Source organism: Rousettus aegyptiacus, unplaced genomic scaffold (genome assembly GCF_014176215.1).
Source record: "Rousettus aegyptiacus isolate mRouAeg1 unplaced genomic scaffold, mRouAeg1.p scaffold_m13_p_1, whole genome shotgun sequence".
In the NCBI taxonomy this organism is placed as follows: domain Eukaryota; kingdom Metazoa; phylum Chordata; class Mammalia; order Chiroptera; family Pteropodidae; genus Rousettus; species Rousettus aegyptiacus.
This window is the reverse complement of record NW_023416284.1, coordinates 93,151,685-93,178,394: the sequence shown is the minus strand read 5'-3', so window position 1 is coordinate 93,178,394 and position 26,710 is coordinate 93,151,685. Positions and strand designations below refer to the sequence as shown.

The 26,710-nt window shown below is 46.7% G+C and overlaps 2 protein-coding genes and 1 non-coding gene across 7 annotated transcripts in view; 1 reads left to right on the top strand and 2 right to left on the bottom strand.

The window, feature by feature from the left end:
* Window positions 1–2,320, bottom strand: part of PPARD (peroxisome proliferator activated receptor delta) — a 72,593-nt gene extending 70,273 nt beyond the window's left edge. For 3 of the 4 annotated variants that reach the window (XM_036239138.1, XM_016146900.2, XM_016146905.2), the window contains exon 1: window positions 2,175–2,320. The gene's annotated coding sequence lies outside the window, so the exon portion shown is untranslated. The remainder of the gene's footprint in view (window positions 1–2,174) is intronic. The other variant, XM_016146904.2, reaches the window with a different exon arrangement.
* Window positions 2,321–7,129: 4,809 nt separating this feature from the next.
* On the bottom strand, window positions 7,130–26,243 carry DEF6 (DEF6 guanine nucleotide exchange factor). Of its 2 annotated transcripts, XM_016146908.2 has the most exons (11): window positions 26,003–26,243; window positions 16,069–16,209; window positions 15,194–15,379; window positions 13,093–13,329; window positions 12,862–13,008; window positions 10,897–11,005; window positions 10,395–10,693; window positions 9,227–9,393; window positions 8,917–9,115; window positions 7,924–8,014; window positions 7,130–7,716 (listed from the first exon to the last, which is right to left on the bottom strand). In XM_016146908.2, exons 1-11 carry the CDS (start codon window positions 26,120–26,122, stop codon window positions 7,493–7,495), a joined length of 1,920 nt encoding a protein of 639 aa, XP_016002394.1. In that variant the 5' UTR covers window positions 26,123–26,243; the 3' UTR covers window positions 7,130–7,492. The 2 variants fall into 2 exon arrangements, with proteins under 2 accessions (XP_016002394.1, XP_016002395.1); XM_016146909.2 differs by lacking the exon at window positions 15,194–15,379.
* Window positions 13,718–13,836, top strand: LOC118606597. Its single transcript, XR_004952545.1, has one exon. It is a non-coding gene; the product is annotated as a 5S ribosomal RNA (ribosomal RNA).
* Window positions 26,244–26,710: the final 467 nt, after the last annotated feature.

Below are 26,710 nucleotides of genomic sequence, written 5' to 3'. Positions count from 1 at the left end.
GGATGTCTTTCACAGAAACAAGGGACTCCTTTTGTTCCATTTTGCCCAAATTCCCCCAAGTGCTGCTTATGAGGGACTCAAGGGTCGGTGGAGAGGAGACTAGCTCAGGCATCCACAATCCTATTCTCTTCATAGAAGATGGTTAGTGCACAAGAGGATTCCAAAACTTTAAAGTCTGGTCTAGCTGGTTCAGTTGGCTCCCCACCAAAGCTTCTGAATGTTGCCAATTCTGTGTCCAATTCTGACTCAAAGTCAGAGGGCACCATCCTCAAAAGAGAAGACCTAAAAACCTAAAGTCAGGTAAAACAACAGACCTTCATTTCCAAACGTGAGAATGTGTCACATTTTCTGACTCCTCCAAGACCAGATTGGGCAGAAACAGAAGATATGTTATTTCCTCACAATCTTTCTAGGGGACCAACACCAAATTAAGGAGCTCAAATTGAAGGCATCTGAAAAGAACTTTCTGCCCAGAAATGTTAAATACCCAAATACATCACAAAGGTGGTGGGCCCTCTAGCCCCAGAGAGAATGATCTTGGAACTGGAGGCAACTCAAATTCCTGAAACAGTCTAACTAATGCAGCCACACAGACTGCCCAGGCAGATATCAACCTAAAATCCCAGTGTTATGCCTGGGCAAAGAGAACAGAACTTCAGTGTCAGCCTCCCGCCTGGATCCACAGGAAATTAAGCTCCCAAGGAAAATGGAGATAGAACCTTCAAGGGAACCTGCTCAGTGATCAGAGGCCCTGACACATTCAGTGGGTCAGAGATGAACAAGGGAAAATCAGCAGCTTTAATAAAAATCAGCAGCAATAATAAAAGGGACAGAAGCCTTCCAGCTCTAGGGCTATGGAGCTGACAATCTATTTAAAACTCAAACAGGAAAAAAATGTCCTGGAGTCAGTATGGAGTAAAAAGGCTGAGGGCCACAGGCATTCCTTGAGACATGTCTTTTGGAGACTTCTCTTATCTCTTTGGAATGGGGCATAGGATAAAGGGTGGGAGAGAGGGCAGAGACAGACTGAGGTACGATGATTTAAATGTGTTTGATATGTCCAGAGTGGAAAGACACAGAGCTGTTTCCTGGAAGGGGAAAGAGTTGGATAAGGCCTCCAGCTATGCCTGGCACACACCCAAATCAGCCGCCAGTCTCTTCCCAAGGGTTCCTGGAAGTCATCGGACCCATAAAGGGGATGTATTAAAGCTGAGATTAGAAGAATGGTCTACGAATTGGACATCATCCTGATGCAATGCCTCAATAAGTTCTCCAACACAGGCATACCTGCTATTTACCTCAGACATTTAGCTTCTTACTTCAATTAAGGGCTGAACACCCTCATCCTACGGCTATCTCAATGCAGGTCAAGGGAAAGCACAGTAGTGTGTGGAACTAATTCTTCTCCCTGAAGCAGGGGCAAAGAAGGGGAGGTGGATGACAGGAATGCAGGGGGCAGGGCTGATATAAAAAGGAAATCAGAGGGGCAAAAACTGGGCCTCTGAGGGAAGCCAGGATAGGAGGGGCTTAGGTAAACAGGGATTGCAGACACGGGATAAAAAGCCTAGTAACACCTCGAATAAGATGACGGGGAGCCCTTATACTGAGAGAGCCAGGAAACGGGGAAAGGAGGGGACAGGGATGGGAAAGGAGAGCAAAGACTAAGAGGGCAAGGAAGGACGAAGACACACGACAAGGATAAAGAGGGGAAGAGAGAAGATCCCCAAGGAGACCCTGAGTAGAGGGCAATGGATCTGGGGACACCAAAGAAGACATGAAGGGAAGAGGTGAGAGGCAAGGCTAAGAAGTGGGAAAGAACCTCGAGCCTGAGAGCTGGCTCTCCGAACACAGAAGTGAGAGGAGACGGAGCCACGAGGCCCAAATGGGGTCACAGAGTCGGGTGGGCAGGCCTGAGGTTCGAGCTCAAAGAGCGATGAAGGTTCAAAGGGCTGGGGGGCACAGGGGGCAACGGGGCCAGACTCCAGGAGAGCAGCGGACCACTGCAGACCGGCCGGGGTCCGAGCGTCTGGAAGCGACAGCTGCTCGGTCCGCGGACCCCTGCTGCTCCCCCTGCCCCACTCCCCTCTGGGCCTTGCGCCCCGGCCCCATGGGCCGTCTCAGCGCAGTCTCGCTTCCCTCTGCTGCCCCGCCGCTTCCCCCTGCTGCTTGCCTACCCGTTTTCCCTGACCGGGGCAGACCTGTCCTGGCCGCCTCTCGCGCCACCACCGCCGTCCCGCAGGCTCCACAGGATCCTCCGGCTCCTGCCAAAACTTTTCCCATTAATCCCCAGCTCCGCAGCAGCCGCGGCGTCACACGCTCCGCGGCCCGCCCCGCCCCCACCAGCGTGACGTCACCGCGCAATTCGGCTTTACCCCGCCCTAGATCCCGGCCCCCTTCAGCCCCTGCTGCGGCCAATCACCGCGCCTCCTGGAGACGCCTCTGATTCTGCCTCTCCGCCCACCGCACGCTGCCCTAGGCCTGCCTGCGGCGCCCTCTGGTGCAGGATCCCGGCGCGGCAGCTGAGGGGAGGAGCTAGGAGGGAACACTAGGGCCAGTAAAGCAAGTCTGGCAAGGATCACAAAAGGGAATTTAAAGCTGGAAGGGAAATAGTAGTACATCTAGTACAGTCTCCTCATCCTCCATTGAAGAGGAGATACATGTCTTGCTGTTAGAAGCAATAGAACCCTAGTTTTCAGACTCCAGATTCCACCGAAGGGAGACTGTGCTGCTTATAATTTTAATAAATCACAAGGACTTTCCTCACTCGAGAGGCTTCTGCAACTAGATATTTATGGTTCTGGACTTCTTACCTATCTTCCCGTGTACTTATGTAATAAATTTGCCCACCTAAGAATGGGGAGCATCCTCTCTGTTGTAGGAAATTCTGTTCTTGCTTTCTTAAGCCAGTTCTTTAGGACCTGGAAGAAATCTGTTGTCCCAACCTGTCCTTTCAGATATATCATAAAAAGGTACCTAGCATCTGGGAGGCAGTCTGGTGGAAGAAGCTGGGTTTGGCATCTGGCAATGAGCAAAATTTGACTCACTGGATCAGTGGGTAACTTCCTCCTCTCCACCATCTTTAAAGATTACTCCTCTCCTCTCACATACATTTGTCAGGTCACACCCTCAGATATTAAAAATGAATATGCATTACTTTCGTAATTCAAAAATAAAAGGTCAAAGCCTTCCCTAAGATTTCTGCAAATTTCTGGGGATTAATATCTCTTAAATCTCTCTACTTTTGTGCTCCTGCTTCTTCAGGGCTGTTGTAGGATCATAGTTCAGAAATGTAGAGATGAAACCTTGCCCTTCCTGAGGACTGCCCACACCTTTTCCTACACAAAACATTTAGGGGTATAGAAGTTACTATGATGCTCTGGGCCCTGGGGCAGAGTCAAGTATGCATTACAAAGAGTTTAAACTCACACTGTAGACATTCTTTAAAGTCCCTTTCCTATTCCCAGTTGAGGTTTTCTAACTGGCCCTTTACCCCTGAGAGCCTGGCCTTTTTCCAAATCATTTACCTCTCTTCCCTGACTCACTGTTCTCTTCTCTATCTCACCCTCTTTGAAGAAAAAACAAATTCCTCTGGCTTTCCAGACAGAAACATCTTAGCCGTATCTCTTCATTCCTAGATTTCCTGTCAATACTCATGCCCTGAAGATCTCACTTTCTACCCCTAAGAGGCTTATTCCCCTAATAAAGAGCTCTGTCCCTAAAATAAATTCTGAGAGCACTATTAAGATACTATATTTTTACCTAATTTCATTTTTACATTTAAAAGGATAGATATAATATTTAATATAATATAGTTAATAAATATATATTGTTTAGACCAACAATTCCATTGTTAACTGCAATATTGTTTAAAACAATAAGAAAAGAATTGGAGATAACCTAATTGTCCAACAACAGAGAAGTGTTCAGATAAATTCTGCTGTATGTTCCTGATGGAATATTATGCAGCTATTAAAAATGATGCCTACAAAGATTTGGTAAAAAAGTGGAAAATGTTATGATTTGATATTTGGAATGCAATGATGTGTATAGCATATACAGATATGTATACTGTTTAGAAAACAAAAATTAGCATAGGAAAAACTGGAAGGAAACAGAGCAGTTGTGTTTGGGTTGTGGTTCTATGAATTTTTATTTTTTCATATTTTTATTCTGAGCATAGCAGGCTTTTTTTTTTTCATAATGGAAACATGATTTAAGAACAAAAAAAGTCTTCCTATGTTGAACAAAATATCTATCCTGTTGTTGCTCCTACCGAATAGTCTTAGTTCTAGCCCTTGGAGGTAAACTAAGTCAAATTGTTTTCTATATAACAGCCTATCTGAAGTGTGACCCATTCTTCTACATTTTTTCTTCTTCAGGCTACAACATCCCTCATTACTCATATAAAATGATTCTGGTGCCTTTTGCCACCCAGATTGATGGCCTCAAAATGTGCCGTTTTATGGATTTCCTTGGTTTTGGCCACTTAACTTCTGCATCACATTCCCATATGGGGAATCTCTCACTTTAGACTCTTCTTCCACTGTAGAAGCTGAAAATTGACAGCTTCCAGCCTCCTTTGCAGCTCAAGCTTAGTCACAGGACCATTTAGATGCACTGGAAGCTGGGAAGATGAAGAACTGGGCAGCACACATAATCCATTCAGGTCAGTGGCAGAGCAGCAGAGCCACATAATTTCCAGTTGTAAAAAGCAGTAGTTGTAAGAGCAGCAACAAGCACTGGTGTTATTCACCATGGAAGCAGCAGCATCCATAACCAGAGGTAGCAGCTGGGGTGTGTTCGTAAGAACTGTTGTGTGCCATGATTTGAGGTATTGTTCCTCACTATACAGTCTCCAAACTGGCTCTTTCATTCCCCCAATTATTTATGGAGTTTCTCTATACTCTATTAATAAATTCCATTTTTACTTAAATCAGTTTCTATTACTTGAATTACAAATCCAGACCACTACGGCTTTCCTGAATCCTCAGTTTGCTTGGATTTGCCACAGGCACAGCCCAAAGTGGGAAAAGTTGGTCCCTACCAAGCCTCTGAAACACTTTCCAGACCCGCCAGAGATCTCAGCTATGAAAACCTGCTCTGATGCCCAATTACTGAATATAACTGAATGATATCTTACAATGTGGAGTAAGAAGGCTCGATTCTGACCCCCTCTACAGCTATTTCAGGCTCTAACCAGTAGGTGGAGGCTTCCTTAACCTTAGCCTTGGCATTCCCCCAACCCCTCTTACCTATGGCAGGGGCCAGAGAGACAACTTTCAGCTGGCACCTCTTCGGGCTGGGCAGACATTATGCTTAAGGAGGAGGCTCTTTGCATATCCTGGTAAAAGTCTGAACCAAGCCTCTTGCTCTCCAGCCAGTCACCCCTCCTCATATACAAGCCACAGAGGGATGACCTGGAACCACAATGGCTGGGCTTTCCAGGTGGCTTCAAGTTTATGGGTATCTCTGAGGACATCAGAGATTGTCTATACTCTGCTTTGTCCAGGATGTTGGAAAGGACAGAGGAATTATTTTCTAACCCTGAAATTAAAAAACTGAGTAATATCTTCTCCTGCCTCCTAGTACTGCTCCCAAGATTGACAGTCCCAGTGTGTATTGCATTCAGACATCAGGGTGATCTTTATTTCACTATCATACACTTCGAAATCTATGCCTCCCTGTGTCCCATCATAGAATATTCAAAAGCCTGGAATGGAGGAGGAAACTGAGGCTTAGAGTTTGGCTTGCCACCTTAACCCTAAACTCTACGTAGCTTCCAAGGATGTCTATAGTCAGGGGTCATTCTGCCTTTCTAGTTACAGGTCTTTTATAGTAGTATCTTCAAAAATTTTTGCCCCTTTATTCCCAAAAGAATATATGAGAACTATGTAGTTCCTTCATTTTTTAAAGGTGAAATCTAATATTTCCCATCATTAGTTTAAAACAGTAGCTGCAAAGGATGGATATAACTTCTACTATTTAATAAATATTGACATTTTAATATAAAACTGCTATATTATCCTTTTAAATGTATTGACTCAGATCCCACAGTGATCTGATGCTCACCATTATCCATTTTAAAAATATATGAACAAACCCTTCTTTAGCAATAAAAAAGTTTACATTGTCTCTTTTTCTCCTTGTACTGGTATTTCTATTCTACTTTCTCCTCAACAATCTAATTTTAATATAACATATTTTTATGTTTGAAAGTCTTTTATTGATCACCATATTATATATCTCTGCAACCAAAATCTGTATATAAATCGAAATTAAAAAATTTTAAGGTTTCATGTAACTATAAAGCTCTAAGAGAGAAATTTTCTTCTGGTTCGAGTAACCATTACAAATATTAGCAATACCTAATTAAGCAAAACAACATGAATATTATGATTTTTATAAATGTTAAACATATACAAAAATACATTTCAAATATATTTCTTAATGAAATCCATAGGCTAATTTGTTCATATGTTCATAGTAGAATATTACTTATTGTTAGAATGAGACTTCATTAATTCTAGTCCTATTTTTTCACTTTTAAGCTGAGAAACATTGTTCACATGATAAGTAGATAAGAATTTAGGGCTTTGATATAGCAATGGCATCTAATTCTCAGTCATTTGCCAAAAAAAAAAAAAAACCCACAGAGATCTATTTTTAAATATTGTTAATGATTTTTTAGCTGACAATGCAATTAAGTCCTTCCAGATTTTGAAAGCAAAAATTGGAAAACCTCCTGGCTTGAAAACAAAAAGAATTTGTTGTCTAGTTTTTGAGCCATTTATTTTCTCAGCATCCACAGTCCTATACTAACATTTCAAACTGTTGCTTTGTTTAGTGTTCCAGGAATTTTACCCTTTTGGGTAGTCCACTATTGAACTAGTTAATCCTCATATGACACAAAAAGTTATGTACTACTATTATCCCTATTTTACTAACATGGAAACTGAAGCACAGATGGTTACAGAAATTTGGCAAAAATCACCCAGTTAGTAAGTGGCAGAGTGTATTTTCTTAGCCACTGCACTATATACCTTATTCCTTCTGGGACTGATAACTGGACTTGAGGGAAGGACGAAGAGAAGAAATGGCAGGAGAGATGGACAGCAGACCTGATCAATAATTCACTCCAAGAGTAGTTTTTATTTAGAAATGTGCCTCCATAATTTAGTGGCAGTTTGGGGGCATATGGCCCCTGGCTTGCTTGTTTACTCTGTTCCAACCCAGGGAATAGAGTCCTTGGGGTTAAGGCACGGGGTCAAGTTCTTAAGGACCAATATCCCAGGCAGCTTCAGTGGTCTGGGGCCTTGGGCTGATGCAAAAAAATGAACTAGGTTCCATTCTGGACTGTTTCATGGTTGGAGAGCCTTTGCTCCTGGCACCAGGACCTCAGCTCCCTCTTTTGCAGGAGCCAGTGTCACCCACAGGCCAGCTGTGGCCAGGTCCTGGTGGGCTTGAGGTTGGTGGGAGAAGCGACTAGCAGATGCTAATTTTCTGGTTCTGGGTCCAGTTTATCTTCCTGAGAGCTGGAAGCCGAGATGGGAGCCTCATCCCCACCATTGAGGGACTTCTGCTGTTCACTGGTGCTGGGTGAGGGGGTGCTGTTGCCCTGGGATCCCCAGCAGGTCAGACGCTTTAGGGAGGAGTCACGGCGGGCAAGTAGAGGGGGCTGGAAGCCTGTGAAGGAGCTGCTGGTGGTGGGACGCTTGTCTGGCAGAGAAAAGGCAGGCAGGTATGAGTTAGGAGAAAGGTGCATGCAAAGGGCAGAGGTTGCAGGGCCTTGCCTCAGCCCTTGGGAAAGGGGAGAACCTCCTGACCTTCAGTCCTATGCTGGCTCTGTAGATCTGAAGGTATACTTTTTGCCCTCCCTTTTCCCTCCTCACTCCAGGGGAAACTCCAGGGTCTACCCCTTCTCACCTCCAGGCTCAATTGGATGCATGAGCCGGTTCATCTGGACATTCCAGTGTTTCACGTTGGTGCTGGCCTGGCGCAACTTCCGTCGGGCAGCCTGTTGGGGCAGAGTCAGTGGGGAGGGGGCCAGAGACACTAAGACAGGATGTCTTGATCTTTTTAGGTTCACAGGCCCCTTAAAATCTGAAAAGGCTATCGATCATCTCCTCATATATGTTCACAAAGAGTTATGTAAATATAGAGTTGGTATCCAATTTCAGGGCACTCACAGGCCCCCCCATAAGGGTCAAAAAATAATCATAATTATAGTTTCCATTTATTAAGCAGCTAAGATGTACTAAGTATATCGTCTTATTTAACCTCCAGAACAGAAGTTAACAACAAATAAGTGCAAAAGAGGTTAAGTGACTAGCCCAAGGGCACATATTGACCTCTAAACCACTGTTCCACAACACCTCTCAAGGAATTAATGCAAAAACCTCTGCTCCAATGTTTACCCACCTGTTAGCAATGGGGTGGTGGGTTCATAGGGGAATTTTACCTTTCTATGTTGTATATTTCTGTGTTTGAACTTTTTACAATGACCGTGTAAGCCAACAAAGCAAATCAAAATAACACAATATTAGTAAAAACAAAACATAAAAAGAAAAACCCTCTCCTGTGGAGATTTGGGCTCCAAGGAGTGGATGCAAAATACAGGCTTGGAAGAACAGGAGGAAAAATTTTGCCCAGATTAATAATGATTAAAAATAGTAGCTAATGTTTCTTCAGCCCTTATAACATCCTAAAGATAATGTATTATCTTATTTAATCTTCATTGCAACGCTATTACCAGTCCCCTTTCCCAGAGGAGGGACTTGAAACTCAGAGAGGTGGGGCAATTCACTGGAGGTCACACAGCCAGGGGAGGATAGAGCCAGGGTTTGAGGAAAGGCCACGGAACTTCATGTTAATGCACTCACTCCGCCAGCCTCCATCCTATCCCACCCTGGGTCTCACCTCCACATCCTCATCAGCTCTCTGCCGGTTCAGCCGCACCTCCTCCAGCTGCTGCTGGGCCTGCTGCAGGGAGCGGCTCTGCAGTGCCATCTCCTGCTGCAGCTCTTGCTTCTCCTGCTGTGCTCGCTCGATGTAGCGTTCCTGCTCCTCCTTCAGCTGCAGCAACTGCTTCAGCTTCTCCTCTTCCTCCTCCAGCAGTCTGCGGGTGTGCACTGTCATCTCTACAGCCAAGGCACCTAGCAGGTGCTCGGCCAGTGGGACGGGGCGGGGAATCGGGAAGGAAAACCAGAAGGGTTTCCCTCAGTTCTACCTGGTCTGGGCTAGGCGCACGGCCTCCTCGTCCTGTCGAGCTTTCACCTCCAGTTGCAGAGCCTCCTGAAGCCTCTCCTGCATCTCTTCCAACTCCTTGATGCGCTGTCGCTGACGGGCAGCCTCCTCCTTTTTCAGCTCCATCTCAGCCTGCATGGAGGCCCGGGCCTGCACAGGGAGGAAGAGCCAGCTCAATGGGAGCATAGGGGAGGGAGGCGGCAGGTATGCTGCCCTTTCCCTAGGGTTTTGCTAGGCCAGCCCAACGGGCTGTCTCCAGGTGAGAATCTCAGGAGTTCCTTCATGTCATAGTTTCTTGATCTCACCCTTTTCTGAGAGCCTGGCTGGGTCAGATAATGATCAGTGAACAGATGCTACATGGGAGAAAGGGGCTCAACTCACCCCCTTTGTAGCACCAGCCTTAATAATTATTATTATACATTATAATACAATGTGTTATAATTATAGTTAAGGCTAGTGCTAGGAAAGGAGTGACCATAATGATAATTTTTGTAGCACTGTTTCCTCATTTGATCCTCACCATATTTCTATGAGCAGAGTTCTATTAGCATCAACGTATCACTGATAGGCAGGTAATTGAGGCACAGAGGCTAAGTAACTTGCCTGAGATCCCAGGGCTCCTGAGAAGTAGAACTGGGAACGAATCCACGTGTCTCTGACTCCAGTTCTAGATCTCTTAAATCCTAAATCTAATTGCCTCTATATGCTTAGTTCTCCTTCACATTCTTCCCGCCTTCCTCCCATTCTGCATTCCCAAAAGTGGTTTCAAGTCTAGCCTAACCTATTTCAACCTTGATCCAAACTCATCCCTCAACACGTGGTCTTTAACAGCTCCTCAGTCCAAGCCCCGCCACCAACCAAAGGCTTGGAACCAGTCCTCAATCTACACCTAACACTCGGCCCCGCCCCACACTCTCTCTCTCTCTTCAAGCCATCCCTCAGCCAGGGTCCAGGACTCTCCACCCTTATCCCACAGGCTCTGCCCCATACCCATCTTTCAAGCCCCAAGCCTCGGTCCCTACGGTCCCTCATTCCAAGCCCAGCCTTTTCCCTCAGTCCACAGGCTCCGCCCTCGGCCCAGGCTCCGCCCCATTCCCCGCCCCCAGCCCTCCGCTCTCTTGCCAGGCTTCCGAAGCCCCTGCGGGTCGCACCTGCTCCGCCTCGCGCAATTGGCTCTCGAGCGCTTGTTGCAGCTCGCGGTGCTGGCTGCGGCGCCGCTCCTCCTCCTCCTGCAGCAGACGCTCGGCCTGCCGCTGCGCCTCCTGCAGCAGCTCCAGCTCCTGTAGCTTCCGCTCCTTCTCCTCCTGCAACTGCTGCAGCCGCAGCAGCTCCTCCTCCTTGGCTGCTCGGCGCCGCTCCCGCTGCTCCCGCTGCTCGCGCCGCTTCTGCTTCAGGTCCTTGTGCAGCGATGTCTTCCCTTCAGCCTGCAGCCGGATCGCTGTCTGGATGGCTGCGGAGGGTGCGGGAGGGGGTCAACAGGGAGCTAGCCCCGGGCAGCGCGGGGTTGGGGGTGCCTCGAGGTAACCCCACCGCTGGAAAGGGGCCTTAGGAGTCACTCGAGTCCAGTCTCCAGACTCCCGCTGGACAAAATGTCACCACCCCCTTTTTCCAAATGAGGCTCAGTCAGACCCAAGCCACCAAGTGAGCACTCACCAGCCGTCCACTCCTGGCGCTGGCGAGTGTCTGAGGCGCTCATCTCGTACGTGCGAGAGGCCGTCTTAACACAGAACATGCAGCGCTTCCCCTCACGGTCGGGCAGCACCTGGGAGAGAGAGAGCAAGGGCCCCCAGACAGGTTGGCTTCACTGGGGTCAGGGCCATAACCGCTCCGCCTCAGGGGTACTCCAGCTCCAGCCCCCCTACACGTCCCGGCTGACCATCTTCCCTGAGTATTCCTTCCATTCTACCAGAAGCCTATGCAGCTGGCTTAAAGGTTATGGGGGTACTTATGTCCCCACAACTCTTGTAGCCTTTGCTCTTTGGAAGTGGAGTTGGGTCGTTTTCATCTTGGTATCTCTCCACAGGGCATAGCATCTAGTGACCATTCAGTGTTCATGCCGATCATGCTTGAACACCTGCAGTGACAAGGTCCTCACCATCCAGACCATTCATTTGCATGTTCATTTCACAGATCTTTTGTAATTTCTGAGTGCCACTCATTGTTTTAGGCATTTGGGCCACTGAGGCGTTTCTACCAGACCAAATCTCTGCCTTCCCTAAGCTACATTCTCATGGAAAATAATCGCTACCACATATTGAGCTTCTTGTGTATTCACTCCTCCCACACAACCTTGCCAGGCAGACATTATTAGCTCCACTTTACAGAGAAAGAAACTGAGGCTCTAAGAGATCCAGGAACTTGCCCAATTCACACTGCCTGTTAGTGGTGGAGCTGAGATTTTTGCCTAGATCTATGCTCTTTCCACAGTGACACCTGTTTTCTCATTTGACAAAAATGTACAGAACCTAGGGTGGCTATGATAATTTTTTTTTTAATGTAAAATAAACGTTGGTGAGGATGTGGAAAAATTAGGACCTTTATACATGGTCAGTGAGAATATGTAAAAATCAGTTTGACTGTTCTTTAAGTTAAACAGAATTACCATATGATCCAGCAATTCTACTCCTAGGTATATACCCAGAGAATTGAAAACATTTGTCCACCCAGCATCTTGTTAATGGATATCCAGAACAGCATTTTTCCACAAAAGCAAAAAGATGGAAACAGCTCAATATCCATCAATAAATAAATATATAAACAAAATTGTGGTGTACCTACAAAATGGAATATTATTTAGCCTTAAAAAGGAATAAAGTCCTGATCCCTGCCACAACACGAATGAACCTTGAAAACATGCTAATGGAAATAAGCCAGGCACAAAAGCCCACACGAAAGCCCACATTGTATAATTCTACTTACATGAGGTACCTAGAATAGACAAATTCATAGAGACAGAAAGTGGCAGGGGTGGGGGATAGTGGGAATGAGTTATTGCTTAATAGATACAGAGTTTCTGTTTGAGGTGATGAAAAAGTTTTGAAAATAGATAATGGTGATTATACAACATTGAGAATGTACTTAATGCTACGGAATTGTACACTTAAAATGGTTAAAATGGCAATTTTCATACTATACATACATTTTTCTACAATTTTAAAAATTATTGTTTTAAGCCTCTAAAATAATGGACAGAGCCTAGGAAGGAAAAGAGAGGAGAAGGAGGAAAGGAGAGAGGTGTGGAGCAAGAACAAGGAGGTATAGAGTTGCCAAAGGGAATGGAATTTTGGTGAAGGAGAGAGACCTTTAAAGAGGATGTTGAGAAAATTTTGCTGTGTAGTGTGAGACCTAAGCCATCTCTTTGGAAACCTTCAGCAAAATCTACATTATTTACCAATGACTTTAGTATATGATTTGCAGTTTGGCTTTTTGAAAAAGTCCTGACATGGATAAGAATGGCCTTGAGGTACCCAGGTATATTTGGGTTATAGTTATCCAGGCAGAAACTTGTCACTGTGGCTTTTCTCCATCTGCTCTATTCCTTACCCCCTTGTCCTCCCACCCCACTGGAGACCTTCTGGGCCTTGAGGTATGTTCTACCCCTTCACCTGTCCCCCTCACCTCCACACAGCATTGTGCATCCAATGGGATAGTACCCCTTTTCTCCTTGCATTCTTCACTCCCGAAATAGCAGAGGCAGCTGGGCTGCAGCTGGAACCAGCGTTCTGTCCAGTTCCTTCTCAGGTGCCCTCGCTTCCACAGGTATCCCTGCCAGCCAGAGCAAAGTCAGCCTTCACTGCTTCCCTATCCCCCCTCCTTGGGGTCCTCCCTTAGTTCCCAGCTTGGCCTGACCTGCTTCAGGACATCTTGGATGAGCTCCTGGTAGACCTCGTGGATGGCCATGCTGAGGGTGTCCCGCCCTACGCCTCGCAGACAGCGGCCAGAGTTGAAGAGCTCCAGGAACTGCCACACACTGAGACCCCCAGTGGTCTGGGCTGCCTGGGCCTCCTGGGCCAGCAGCTCCTCCAGCTCACCCAAGCTCAGCTCCAAGCTCATGCTGCTGAGCACTTTCTTCAGCAGGTATTCCACCTGGAGGGAGAGAAGAAAGGCCTGGTGATTGTAGCAGGCAGTGTTTTGAGTACCAGCACCAGGGGGCGCTCCTATCTGGCTCCCAGAGCCTGGGAAGAAGTGATCATCAGAAGCAGGGGGTTGTGGGTGGTGGCAGAGGACTAAATGCTGGTGGACACTAGGGTAGAGATTTGGGAGGGGATCCTGGAGCCTTATCCCCATTTTGGGTATCCTCTCTCCTTCCCCGGCTTCCACTCCCATTCCTTCCTTCTTTAAATTAAGGGCAGGGTAAAGGTGGGAGCTGAGGACCGGAGGCCAGGCAGAGGCAGCAAATCAGAAAATATCAGAAGGGGTGCAAGGGCCCTCTCATTTGATACCCTTACTTTGCCAATGACAAAACTGAGGCCCAGTCTATGGCCATGCCACCCTGAACTAGTCTGATCCCGTCTGATCTCAGAAGCTAAGCAGGGTTGGGCCTGGTTAGTACTTGGATGGGAGACCACCTAGGAAGACCAGGTGCCGTAGGAATTTAAAAATAAAAATAAGGCATTGTAAGCTGACAAGGTCCTTGCAATCTGTGAAGTCAACCAAGGGGTGCCTTGAATAAAAACAAAACAAAACAACAACAAAAATAAACCAAACCGAGGCCCAAAAAGGGAAATGATGAAATCACACAGCAAGTTTGTGGCAGCCAGAACTCGATTCAGATCTCCTCAATCCCATTTGAGTGAGTCCTTATTCTAAGTCCCAACCCTGGAGATCATCCCTTATGGGAGGGCAAGGGAATGGGGGTGGGGGTAAGCAGGGCAGGGACAGGAAATCTGTTACAGAGGAACAGGAAGTGGTGGTTGGGGTACATCCTGCTGCAGAGTGTTCACACTGCATGTTGATCACAGCAGCAAGCAGCCTTCTGAGAGGCCACCTTGCCCTGACTCGCAGCAATCTGACAAGAGTGCCCACCCAGGTGTCCATATAGATGGACACATGTCCCTTTCCTGCCCCAGCAGAAAACTCTTCAGGACTTTCACTCTGGCGGCTACTGGGTCTCAGATGGGAATGAGGTGGCTCCCCTCAGGGCTCAGGTGGCTCCCCTCACCCTTCCCACAAACAGAAGCAAGGATACAAATCTGAATGCAATTAGACCTGCCAGTACTTCTGGTAAACACAGAGGATCCACACCTGTAGATCCTAATCAAAAGACCTAAATTCACCCTGACATCTTCACAGAGAGGATTAATGGGTCAAGAGAAGGATGAATGGAGGGAGAGGTGGAGAACAGAGGGAGGGTGAAAGTTGACTGGAAAAGGGGCTACCTGCTCTGGCTTCACCAATGAATTGAGGAGGGAGGGGTAGAATACCAGGCCTCTACTCCCAGGATTCCCTCTCTGGGGGGCCCTGAGCTGAGTCTCCCATATATTGTAGAAGATAGGAAGGGAAAATCTGGAACCAAGACCAGACTTGGTTGCTCACCTTGGAGTAATTAGAGATGTCCTAGAAAGGTCTTCCTTCCCCTTATATAGCACCCTTCTCAGATTGCCACAGTGCTTAAAATCCTACCATTTGATCTTTAATGTTTTTGTTTTTAAATGCCCAGTAATCTATCAGGCATTTACGCCTTTGTGTAAATAGAATTTGTAGATCATTTTCCTACTGTGAGGGTCAGTAGAGCTCTGAAGGAAGTATAGTTTTGATTCTCCTGGGAGAAGGCACAATTGATATGGGCAATTTAGGCACCTAGAGACAGCTGGGTGTGGACAGGTACCCACGTGGGAAGACAAAGAAGGAAAAGAATATGGGAAAGTCCAAAGGCAATTTGGCCTCCTTCATGTTTTTACTGAGGCCTGGCCCCAAATGATTCAGTCCCTGGGGCTGCTATTACCCTCACCTCATCAGGAACCATGATCAGAGGGTACTTGTCTTCAGACAGGAAGTTGAAGAGGCACCAGAGGCGGAAGGCATCCTGATTGGAGAGCATGCTGTTTCCGTTGTTATCCACCCGGTAGTTCTTCTTGGCCGTCAGGGTCCAGCACAGCTCATCAAAGTGTTCCTTAACAAAAGCCCCCTCCTCCACCTGCCACCAGGCCTGCAAGTCAGCCAAGAAGACTGCCCCATCCCAGCTCTACCCCCAAACTAGGCTCTAGCTTGTTTCTTGGGGTCATCTATTCCCCTGCTCCCCACCCTGCCAAGTCCAGGCTCTATCTTGAGGAATCTTTAAGTTGATAATCAGGTTAACTAGCTGGCTCCAACCACCGTGCGCCCTACTCCTACCCCTCCATCCCCCACACATATCCACATCTACCCAGTCCCCTGCCAACAGAAACTCTAGTCCCTCAGCCCAGGGAGAATGAAGGAGAAGCCCAGGGGGCTGGCTGGGAGTGGGCACTCAAGAAGAACCCGAGAAGACAGTGACAGCTGGAAGGAGCAGTGTGTGGTAGGGACAGCACTGGGGGGAAGATGGAGAGCCCTTTGTAGAGGTTATAGCTAGAGAATGGAGGTGGGCCTAGGCAGGGATGGGTGGAAAGTTATGGGAACATAACTTTCATAAGATAGAGATGAGGGAGACTGAAGATGAGTTAGGTGGGGCAAGGAGAGGGGAAGTGACTATGATGTGAAGGATGGAGATGGGAGAGCAGGGAGGTACAGAGGGACCAGAAGTGGGAGTTTATAGTGGGGAGCAGTTGTAATAACAATGTATTCGGGTGTCGGCCAGGCTAGGAAGTGGGGAGAGGTTAGAGGTGCCTCCCTGACATTGGGTCCTACCTTGTCCAGGATGTACTTGTTGAGGTAGGGCATGTATCCCTGGCTGGAAACAGGGCCATCATCATCATCTCGGAAGTGCTCCTCCAGAGCCACGGGGTCATGGGGGATGTGCAGGACTGTGTACAGGTTATGGGACAGCACCTGAGATAGAGCAGCAGTTAACCTTCCTGCAGCCCAGCCAAAACTGAGCCAAAGGACTGCTCCCACCATTCTGTTTGACCCCATCCCCATCTTCCCTAAATCCTCTCTATACATTATTCAATTCAATCAGAACTAAAACTTATGTATATATACAATGGAATATTATTCACCCATAAAAAACGACCTTTCCATTTACAACAACATGGATGGATTTTGAGGGCATTATGCTAAATGAAATAAGTCAGACAGAAACGAATATGTATAATCTCACTATGTATGCACTATTTAAAAAATAAAATGAAACAAAACAAAACCCTCATAGTTTCAGAGAACAGGTTGGTGGTTACCGGAGGCAGGGGTTGGGGGAAGTGGGTGAAGGGGGTCAAAAAGTACAAACTTCCAGTTATAAAATAAGTCATGAGGATATGTTGCACAGCATGATGATTATAGTTAATAATACTATATTTCATATTTGAAAGTTGCTAAGAGAGTAGATCTTAAAAGTTCTCATCACAAGAAAAAAACTTTTTTTATAACTGTGTATAGTGACAGATTTTAACTAGATTTATGCGGCAATCATTTTGCAATAAAATTTACCCTTGAACAAGGAAGTTAGGGGTGCAACCCCTGCATAGTCAAAAACCTGTGTATAACTTTTGACTTCTCAAAAAAACTACCATAGTCCTTCGGTATCTATTGGGGACCGGTTCCAGGACCCCCTAGGACACCGAAATTTGCAGATGCTAAAGTACCTTACATAAAGTGGCATAGAACAATATATAGTCAGTCCTCCACATTTGCAGATCCCCAACCATTGATCTATTTTCGATCTGCTGTTGGTTGAATCTGTAGATGTAAAACCTACAGATAGGGAAGGCCAACTGCATATTGTTGAAAAAAAAATCCATGTGTGAATGGACCCATGCAGTTCAAATCCATTCTGTTTAAGAGTCTACTGTATATACAAATGTTGGATCATTCTGTTGCACATCTGAAACTAATATATGTCAATTATACTTCAATAAAAAAAAAAAGCTAAAACTTATATACTTATTATGCACCAAGAACTGAGCTAAGCACTTTACATATAATTCACTTAACCCCCATCATAACCGTTAGCAACCTTATTTTAGAGATACACACCCTGCTAGGCCTTGAGAAATTAAGTAACTCACCCAAGGTCAAGGAGCTGGCAGAACTGGGATTCGAACCCAGGCAGCCACGCTCCTAGACATTTTATTAGGTAGGAGTGTCCTTTTTCTGCTGACAATGACACTGAGGCTCAAAGGATTCAGTAACTTGTCCGAGGACCCACTGTTAGCAAAAGCCTGGGATTCAAATACAACTCCGCAGATCTTAAAGCCCAAGTACTTCTTACAATGCTAGGCTGTCTGCAGGGAGACAGCCCATCATCCCAGGGAAGAAGCCCCAGATTTATCATCGCTTCCATCAAAGACTCAGTGTTCAGGCTGCGGTGTGCCTGCCACCCAGGTGTGTCTGTTCTGGGAAGGCTGTGTGCTGTTCCAATCACTGCCCTTCTAAAGGTGGAAGGGAGCTGGAGAGGGCTCAAAGGGTCATTAAAAACGGTCCATTGAATGTGGAAGACAAACCTTAGAAGGGATGGCAGCCATGACAATGTGGAGAGAAAACATAGGATGGTTAACAAACCCATAATATTAGAATAAAGAGGTCAAAATTTGAACAAGGAAATGAGGAAGAAATACAATTGCCTTCGGGTAATTCTGTTATAGCACTATGCGAATGATTGATTAGTCACAACTGCACAAATACTATGAGCCAGCCACTGTATGAGGTGCTTTCTATACCGCATATCTAATCTCCACAACTGTGATACACAGACATTAGTATTCCTGTTTTTCAGATGAAGATAGTAAGAATTGGAGAGATTAAGACTAAATGGCAGACCTGAGGTTGGAACTAGATGTGCCTGGTTCTGAAGGCTGCCTCCCTATTAGAATATCGACCCTGAGCATTTTTCCCAACCAGACTTTGAATTCTGGAGACAAGGTCTCTGTTCATCTTTATGTCCCAGAGCACCTCTGGGACACAAAAGACAGTCAATAAATGCTGTATTTAAGGTATGATTCCACCACCAGCAGTTAACCTTGGAATCAGTTCCTCTGAGGCAGATCTTCTCAGAGGTGACAAGTGTGCCGAGTTGTAATTTCTTTATTCTCTTTTGTGAATGGAGAGTGAGAAAGGATTGCGATTTCTCCCCAGTGTTCTCCTGGGCCTCACGTTCAACTTGGCAAAGTAGGAAGTTGGGAGGTTCAGCAGGGGAGTGCTTTTTTTCCCTAGCTTTCCCCTTGGCAGCCATCCCTGATCCCCACTGCAACCCCCTTTCCCACACTCTCCAAATTATCTCATATGACATCTTTGGTTTTGCCTTCTCTTGTTCTAGAGGACATCTGAATTTCTTCCTGATGACCTCTGCCCTTCTCCCTTATTTTGGTAAAGACTTGATTTTCCTTTGAGAAGTACTTCTACCCCATTCTCAATATCGGTGGTATTAACTAACCATTTGAACCCCTACACACCTGTCTGCAAGGGTGGGCACATCATAATCACAGTGATTGGTTCAGGGATGGGCACATGACAAAATCTAGGCTAATGAGAATCAGCTCTAGGATTTTTGCTTCCTCTAGTGCAGGGGAACTGGGCTGCATAGCAGGAGGTGAGCATGGGCCAGTGAGTGAAGCTTCATCTGTCTATATTTGCAGCAGCTCCCCAGCACTAGCATTATTGCCTCAGCTCCACCTCAGATCATCAGGCATTAGATTCTCATAGCAGCATGGGTCCCTGGTGCCAAAAAGGTTGGGGGACTGCTGCTCCAGTGGTAAAAAGGTATACTCTTTCCATGAGATGGTTAAGTTATTAAAAGACAGATGCATCTGACATCTTTGTCCCTGTATGGGAAATGCCTGCCTAAAAAAGTGTCATCAGTGAAAAAAGTGGAGTCAAGGGATAAAGGGTGTCGTCATTTGAGAATCTGGATCCAGCCATGTCTGAGGCCAATGCTATGCTTGGAGTTTTGGTTATGTGAACCAATAAAAAGATCTCTCTTAAGTTATTTTGTGTTTGGTTTCTATCAGTTATATCCAGAAAAGACCTAATACATCTGTGATCATAAGATACCAATCCCCACTGGCTCAATGCCTAGCACTTATAATCCAAGGTGAAATATTCACTTTCGAAGTGATAGGTGTTGTTCTAAGAGTTTTACGTACTTCCTCCACCTGTTGCCTCTCAGCCTCTTTTCAAACTACCCATGTCCCTATCTTCCTTCAAGACTCTTAAAGCACCTCTTTGAGGAAGCTTCCTGGATAGCCCAATCAAAGGGCTACTACACTCTAGTGGGGGTGGGTTGAGGGAAGATCAGGGACCTTTATTTTCTAGTTGTGGGGGCCTTGGATAAACTCCTTCACCCTCTGAGCCTCAGTTTTGTTGTCAGTAAAAGGGGATAATACCTGCCATGCAGAGGGGCTGTGAAGATGGAATGAGATGATATATATGGAGTGCCAGACTTGGGTCTGCACAGAGAAAATGTTAGTTTCCTTCCTATATAGAAAGTACATTTTTTTTTACCCAATAATTTGACATAGTTGCAAAAGACTGGTAATATCAAGTCCTAAGGAGGTCGTGGAGAAATGGGGACTTGAATGCCTTACTGGTGAGGCATGAATTGGTAGTCGTTCTGGAGGGCAAGAATCTATCAGACTTAAAATTGAGCATAAGCCCAGCATTTCTAATCATCCAACTTACAGATGCTCAAGAGACAGAGCAACAGTACAAGAATGTTCACTGAAGATTATTTATGACATGAAGGGCTGGAGAAAGCCTGAGGCTCCTTCGATGGGGGACACATACAGTGTGTCATAGACCTGTGTGTGGTTGAAAAGATTTTACTTATGCCGCACGTGTACTCATGGGCAAGTAATTTAACTTCTTCAAGACCTTAGTCTCCTCTGTGAGGATAATGAGGGGCTTCCTCCATAGAGATTTTTAGAATGAAGAGCTTAGCACAGCACATGGTGCACGGTGCATTGCTTAAGAAAAGTTGTGAACTATTTTTATTATATTTGTATAAATAGACATGAAAGAGATGCATAATAGACTGGCAGATGAATAAAGCAAGATGTAGGATGAAATGATTGTAGAACAAACGTGTGCAAAGATTAGGTTGAACCATGTCGAACTGCTATTTTATTGGTGAACACAATCAAATGTCAGCAATTTCATATCGTTCAACCTAATATGTTTATTTGTATGTAGAAAAAATCAGCAAACTGTTATCAGTTATCGCCTCATCACCCCTCCTCGGAAAGGGAACTTTTCATCTTCTTTAACATTAGTCTTTGAATTTTATTAACCAGTAACATGTTTTACTTTTATAATGAATTTCATCTTTTGAAAAATTATATACTTCTGTATTAATTTTTTAAACTAGGAGCATATATAGTTTTTATGACAAAAATTTAAAACCATAGATAAAAGACAAAGGGTGTTATTAACCAGTTATTCATATGCCTTGTCATTAAATTGCTCTGTAATAACAATCATTTGCTGTTCCCTGTTTGCATGAGCACTGCCGGGTGTTCTACTTTCCTGAGGGCAGCAAGGACTCTAATTGCAACCTTCACTCCAAGCTCAGTACAAGTCTGCCACATACTGAATGTTTTTGACCGACTCAAGTCTCACCGAAACGGTCCAATGGTTTCTCATTGTTCTCTGAGATTTTCTCGAGTTCTTTCAGAGCCCCCAGGCCTCCTGTGACCTGGCCTGCTGCACCTTCTCTGACTCCATCCCTCTGGCTCACTTCTCTCCATCTCTCTGGCCTCCTTGACATTCCTCGGACAGGCCAGGCACACTCTTGTCTCAGGGACTTTGTACTTACTATTCCTTCAGCCTAGAACATTCTTCTCTCAGGTCATGGCATGGCTCACCCCTCCTCCCCCTTCCAGTCTTTACCTAGATGTCACCTTCTCAGATGTCACCTTCTACAACCCCATTCTCTCTAACCCTCTCTCTTCATACCACTTCTGCTTTATTTTCCTCCATGTCATGTATCATCTTCCATCACATGAGATATTTTTACTTATTTCATTTATCATCTGTGTTCCCTGACTGCAATGTTAGTACCACAAGGGTGGGGATTTTTGTGTTTTATTCACTGCTGTTATCCCTGGGCTGGGCACATAATGAACATTTAATAAATCTGTTGAATGAACTTAAACACTTCATGGGGAGAAGTAGGAAAGATACAAAAGTCATGGATTGAAGCTCTCTGAGCAAATTAATCTCACTGGGGCTATTTTTGAAAAATAATATACAAATGTCTTCCCACCCCAGGATATAATCTGCCACACAGCAGCACACAGTTATTTGAGCTATTTCTCTCCTTGGTTTATTTGCCTACACTGTCCTCTAAGACCTACCTTCCTCACCTGTACCTTTTGCCAGTGGATCTGGGGAGCCCAAGGCAGAGGCTCTGACGCCTGTGAGCCTTTGTGAGCTGTCAGGTGTCAGGATGAGGAGGAATTAAAGGCTCTAGACACTCAGGGCCCAGGGACTCTCCCCTAAGAAATTAGCAGACATCAGACTGCCAGGCTTCCTGTGCCTGGGTTTGGGTGGAGGCTGGGGCGGGGAGTTGGTGTGACCAGAGGAGGGTCAAGCTGGAAAGGAAATGGTAGGGGTGGAGGCTAGCATGTGTGGGTAGGACCACACCTGCTGATTTCAATCAATCCTCAGCCCTGGAGGCAGGGACTCTCATTATCTTCATTTTACACATGAGGAAATCAAGGCACAGAGAAGTGAAGTCTTGCTTAAGGACTCTAAAGACCTGCTCTAAAGCTCTATGCTACATTGGTTTTGGCTGAGCATCGGAATCACCTGGGAAGCTGGTGAAACTGCAATATGCTGGGGCCCGCCCAGATCTAATGACTCAGAGTTTCCAGGGGTGGGGTCCAGGTGTCTAGTTTTCACAAGCTGCCAATTGGCCTTCCTCTGAGAGAACTCCCACAGGCTCCCCCACCCACCCAGGCAGCCCCTGACCTCTGGGTTGGCAGCCATTGACCTTTAAGAAGCTTCATTTATTTTGTTGTTTCTACCTCTGGAGGCATGTGGGTGAATGGTTCTCCTTCAGAGGTCTGGAGTTCTCTAAAAGCTCCAGTGCAAGAGAAAGGAGCTGGTGCCATGCACACGGTTCTGTAGTTTCCAGCCTTCGGGAGTAGATACAGATACAGGGGGTTTGAGACTCTGTAAAAGCTCCAAGCAATGACTGCAGAAAGAATCAATGATCTCTCTCTACTACATGGCCTGTAGTCTTTAAACATATCTAGGTGCTAAATGATTCTTTAAAAATATACAGATCCTTTTAAGAGTTACTAGATGTATTTTTCTCAACCAGTGGGTATTAAAGCTTAACTACCTGGAATTTTAAAAGGTGGGACTCTCTGCCGTATGCCTGCTGAGAGCAAGAAAGGCTGAAGGGGTTTGGTGTGAGCATCGAAGGAAATACAGAGGCTCAGAACGTGAAAAGGGAGCCTGCATCAAGGCTCAATTTCACCTTCTTGAGGTACTCTATTAAAATTTATTTTCATAGGTTAGCTGGATAACTGAGTGATGCCCAGCTTAACCCTCGGGCTTTACAGATGAGAAACTGGAGGTTTAGAGATGGGTGGTAGCTTGCCCGAGGTCACCCAGCTGGGGAGCTATATAGATCTAAACCTATGTGGCTTTGAGTCAAGTGCTCTGCACGTTATTAAATCATCCTCCCCCTCTTCCTCATCCTAGCCCAAGGAGACCAGCCAGCATATGTTCTTAATTTCCCCTCTACCAAAGTGATTGTTGTGCCTCTCCAGAGGATGTAGAATTTGAAGCTCATTAGAGCTTCCTGGTAAGCCGGTGGCCCTCCCTGGGCCCTAGGACTGCCCTGAGTGCCTACTGGAGGCTCAGGTAGGCCTGAGGGACATGACAGAGCCAAGGAGGGAAGGTCCCAATCTGCCCTCTCTGCCTTCCCCAGCCCCTGTCAGTCAAGGGGAAGTGGTAGGCCTGCTACCTCCTAAAATTCTCATCCAGCTGGAGACACATTGCTCTACACACATTCCCAATCCCAGGCCCCTCGCCCCAGGCCTGGTATTTGGGAAAGGAGGCCAAATTCTAAGCTGACCCCCTAAAACCAAAGCTGCTCTCCTAAGGAAGAGGGTAGGGCCATTTGGAAACCCAGCATTTCCAAGGCTTCCCTTCCTGCAGCCTTCTGTCAGAACCACTTGCTCCTAAAGTTCTTCAGAGAAGTAGGTTCTGGGAACCCTGCAAAAACTCAGTCCTTAACTCCTGAGAAATTTTATGTTCAACATAAATTCGGTCTGGGCAGAAGTGTCATTTTAGTGTCTCAGCCCACGTAGACAAAGGTCATTGCACTTTCTACAAGAATTCAAAGAGAAGAAAACTCATCTGATCTTTTCCCGCAGACTTCTCTTCTCCAGAGAAAATACCCTTGACTCCTTGGGCTTCTCAGAGGACTTGCTGTTCTCCCTTCCCCCTCTGGCCTCCTCATGGCTTTACCCAGGTCAGCCAGTGGCAGCCCTTCCACCAACACGTCAGGGGAGAAGCGGTGACTGTCATAAACATAGCTTGCTCTGGCTAATGCAGGTCTCCTGTCTGGTTCCAACCAAGGACCCCAAGGCCAGGGACAGCTTTAGTAAGGAAAGACTAACCCCAGCATCTTTCCCCCTTTCCGTCTTTTCAGGGGAGCAGGTGGGACCCGCTAGTACATCTCTTTCGCCTGCTTCTTCCTCTGCCTTCTGACCACTTCTCTATTGCTACTCTGCTTTTCTGGCATCCCCACCCCTGACACTATCACTACTTCCTCCCATTCCTGGTTCTACCATCATGGGCTTGGGGTTGAATTGCCTTCCCTACACTTCCCTCTGATGACACTGACCCTACTACTTCCCACCCACCACCCCCGACACTCTCACTGCTAGCTTAGATCCCCAGAGTGAACTAGTTTTCTGTCGAGTGGAGGGAGAAATCCTGTGTGACCAAAGAGGCTGCTGGCTGTGGGCTGTTTGAGCTGCGATGTGGTGCAGGCAGTAAACAGTTAAAGTATGCAAGCTCCCCAAAGAATCTTCCCTGCAAATACTCAACCTGTGAGGGCGTGGAGCAGGGATCAGCCCAGTTAGAAGCTCAAGCTAGGAAACCTTACTGGCTGATGGCACCGGAAAAAGAGGAACAACCTGAGGCTGGCTGTACCCTCAATATGTGAGGGGCATACAGAGCTTGGAGAGGTCACAGGAGCCACAGGTAATAAAGTAGAAAATGGTACCTTGGAGACAGTAAGTTAGGGGGATTGGGATGGCTCCTGTGAGATAGTAAAGGGTCAGAGTAGGTGGTGAATGTAGGGCATGGAGTTTCTGCAGGGATGGATTTTGGACCACCTGCTTTTCTTCTGTCTATTCTGAAGACCCCACTAGATGACATGATCTGCAATAAAAGGATTTAAGTAGAATATAAGAAGAATCTGCCTGTTGGGACGTTTTCCCAGATGATCAAGGATGGTAATGGACTCTTCTGCCTGGGGAAGTCAAAAATCATAGCTCATAAGTCTGGCTAAAGTATCGATTATGGGATAGGGCCATTTTGGAACACTCAATTTCACTGCCTCCAAGTTCAGCAAAGCATGGCATTGTAATGGGGGTGGGGGATAACATCTATCCTATTCCATTCATCTCTCTCAGGTTTTCAAGCATTTCCTACTTTGGTCATTAAGAATGGAGGTTTCCTTAAGACTGTACCCCTCCTTTGGGGGTGCCCTGGTCGAGACACCAGGAATCTAGGGCCTTAGCCTTGAGTCAGTTATGTAGTTGGTGCTTAATAAATATTTGTGGAGCAAATGAATAAACCCCTAAGGCAAGTCCTGGAGAGCTGAGGTCTACCTTGCTCCTGTCTTCCAGTGCTCCCTGGTTCCAATGGCCTAGGGCCTTGCTTCTTCTCCCACTAACTAGGGTGGAGAAGGCAGCACTAACCAGGACTAGAGAAAGGAAGGAAAGAAACTTTTTGGCTTGCCAAGAATTCTCTAGGGTCAAGTAACGAACTTTAGGCAATCACTGATGGGGGTTCTTCCTGGGCTCAGATTCTAGCCCTCCCTACCTGAGGTCTCAAGGCCTAAGATAACAATTTCCCAACCTGGTTATATGGGGAGAACGGAAGGGAAAGCTGGGCAGCAGTATAAAGGGGTCTTTACTCCTTGCCCCTTCCCAGCTCTGTCCCATTTGGGAGATGGATTTCAGAGGTGCTGTTCTGCCAAGAGTGACCAAGCCAGCCTGGTGTGGACTGGGAGAGGCTCTTTAAGCCTCTCTCAGCTCTAGGAGGAAGTGACTGACAAATACTAGCTGTCTCTCTTCAAAGCCAGAAGAGGCAGGAAGGAGCAAGGTACGTGCCCGAGCTTGACTCTGGGGAGATGTGTGCTCATCACATGGAGTCTGGGATGTTGCCTGGCCCATGTCCCTCAGAACCCCATGATGCCACCTCCACCCTCCCGACAGTTGAAGAGCAGGGTTCTGGGTAATGTCTCGCACATACCTCCCTGGTCTCTGGACAGTGGGCAGCAGCCTCCACTAGGCCACGTTGCCTCAGTACCAGCCCCCACCCCAGGCCCGGGCCTCTGAATGGCTCGGTGCCTCAGGAGCAGCAGTTTCATGTCTGGCTCCCAGGCGGTAGGGGCTGATGAAATGTGTCTGCCAGCCTCCCCTGGGCCCCGGGTGCCCCTCACCTTGAGCTGGGACTTGGAGACCTTGCCGCTCTTCTCCACGTCCAGTGCGGTGAAAGCATACCAGATGGACTTAAGCAGCTCCTTGCGCAGGGCCATGGCTGAGGCGCCCGCCCGGCCCATGGGCGGCTGACACCCAGATCCGGTTTCAGGAAATGCAAACGGCTACAGACCGCAGAGGAGCCGAGGCGCGGAGCAAGAGCTCCACCTGCCTGCTCCTGAGGGCTGCCCGTGCTGGCGGGAACTGGCCTGTTGCTCTTGCAGGGCTCAGTGGCCCTTCTCCCAGCAAGGCAGCTGGGGAACCAAGCCCCAGAAAGCTAGAGCCCCAGTTGTGTTCTGTCTGGCTTCCTGGGCTGCCAGAGGCAGCATGCTGAGGGAAAAAGCGAGCCACCCTAACTTGGGAGTTAGATGGGGGTGGGAGAAGGTTACTGTCTCAATTTCACGCTTATCAGGGGGGAGGCCTTAGGTAAGTTACTCAACCTCCTTGGGCAGTTTTCTCACTGGTAAAGTGGGAAAAATACCCACCTCAGAGTTGTAAGGTCTGAGAATGGATGTAAAGTGCAGAGTAGGCACTGGACAAAGTATTTCTTTCAGTGCCATCTAACATTACTGTGGTGGTGGGGCTCCTCCCAAGCAGAAAACAAAGGCAGCAACACAAAGCTGGAGGAGGAACTGGGCCAGGGCACCTCTCCAGGTCAGGCGGACTTAGCA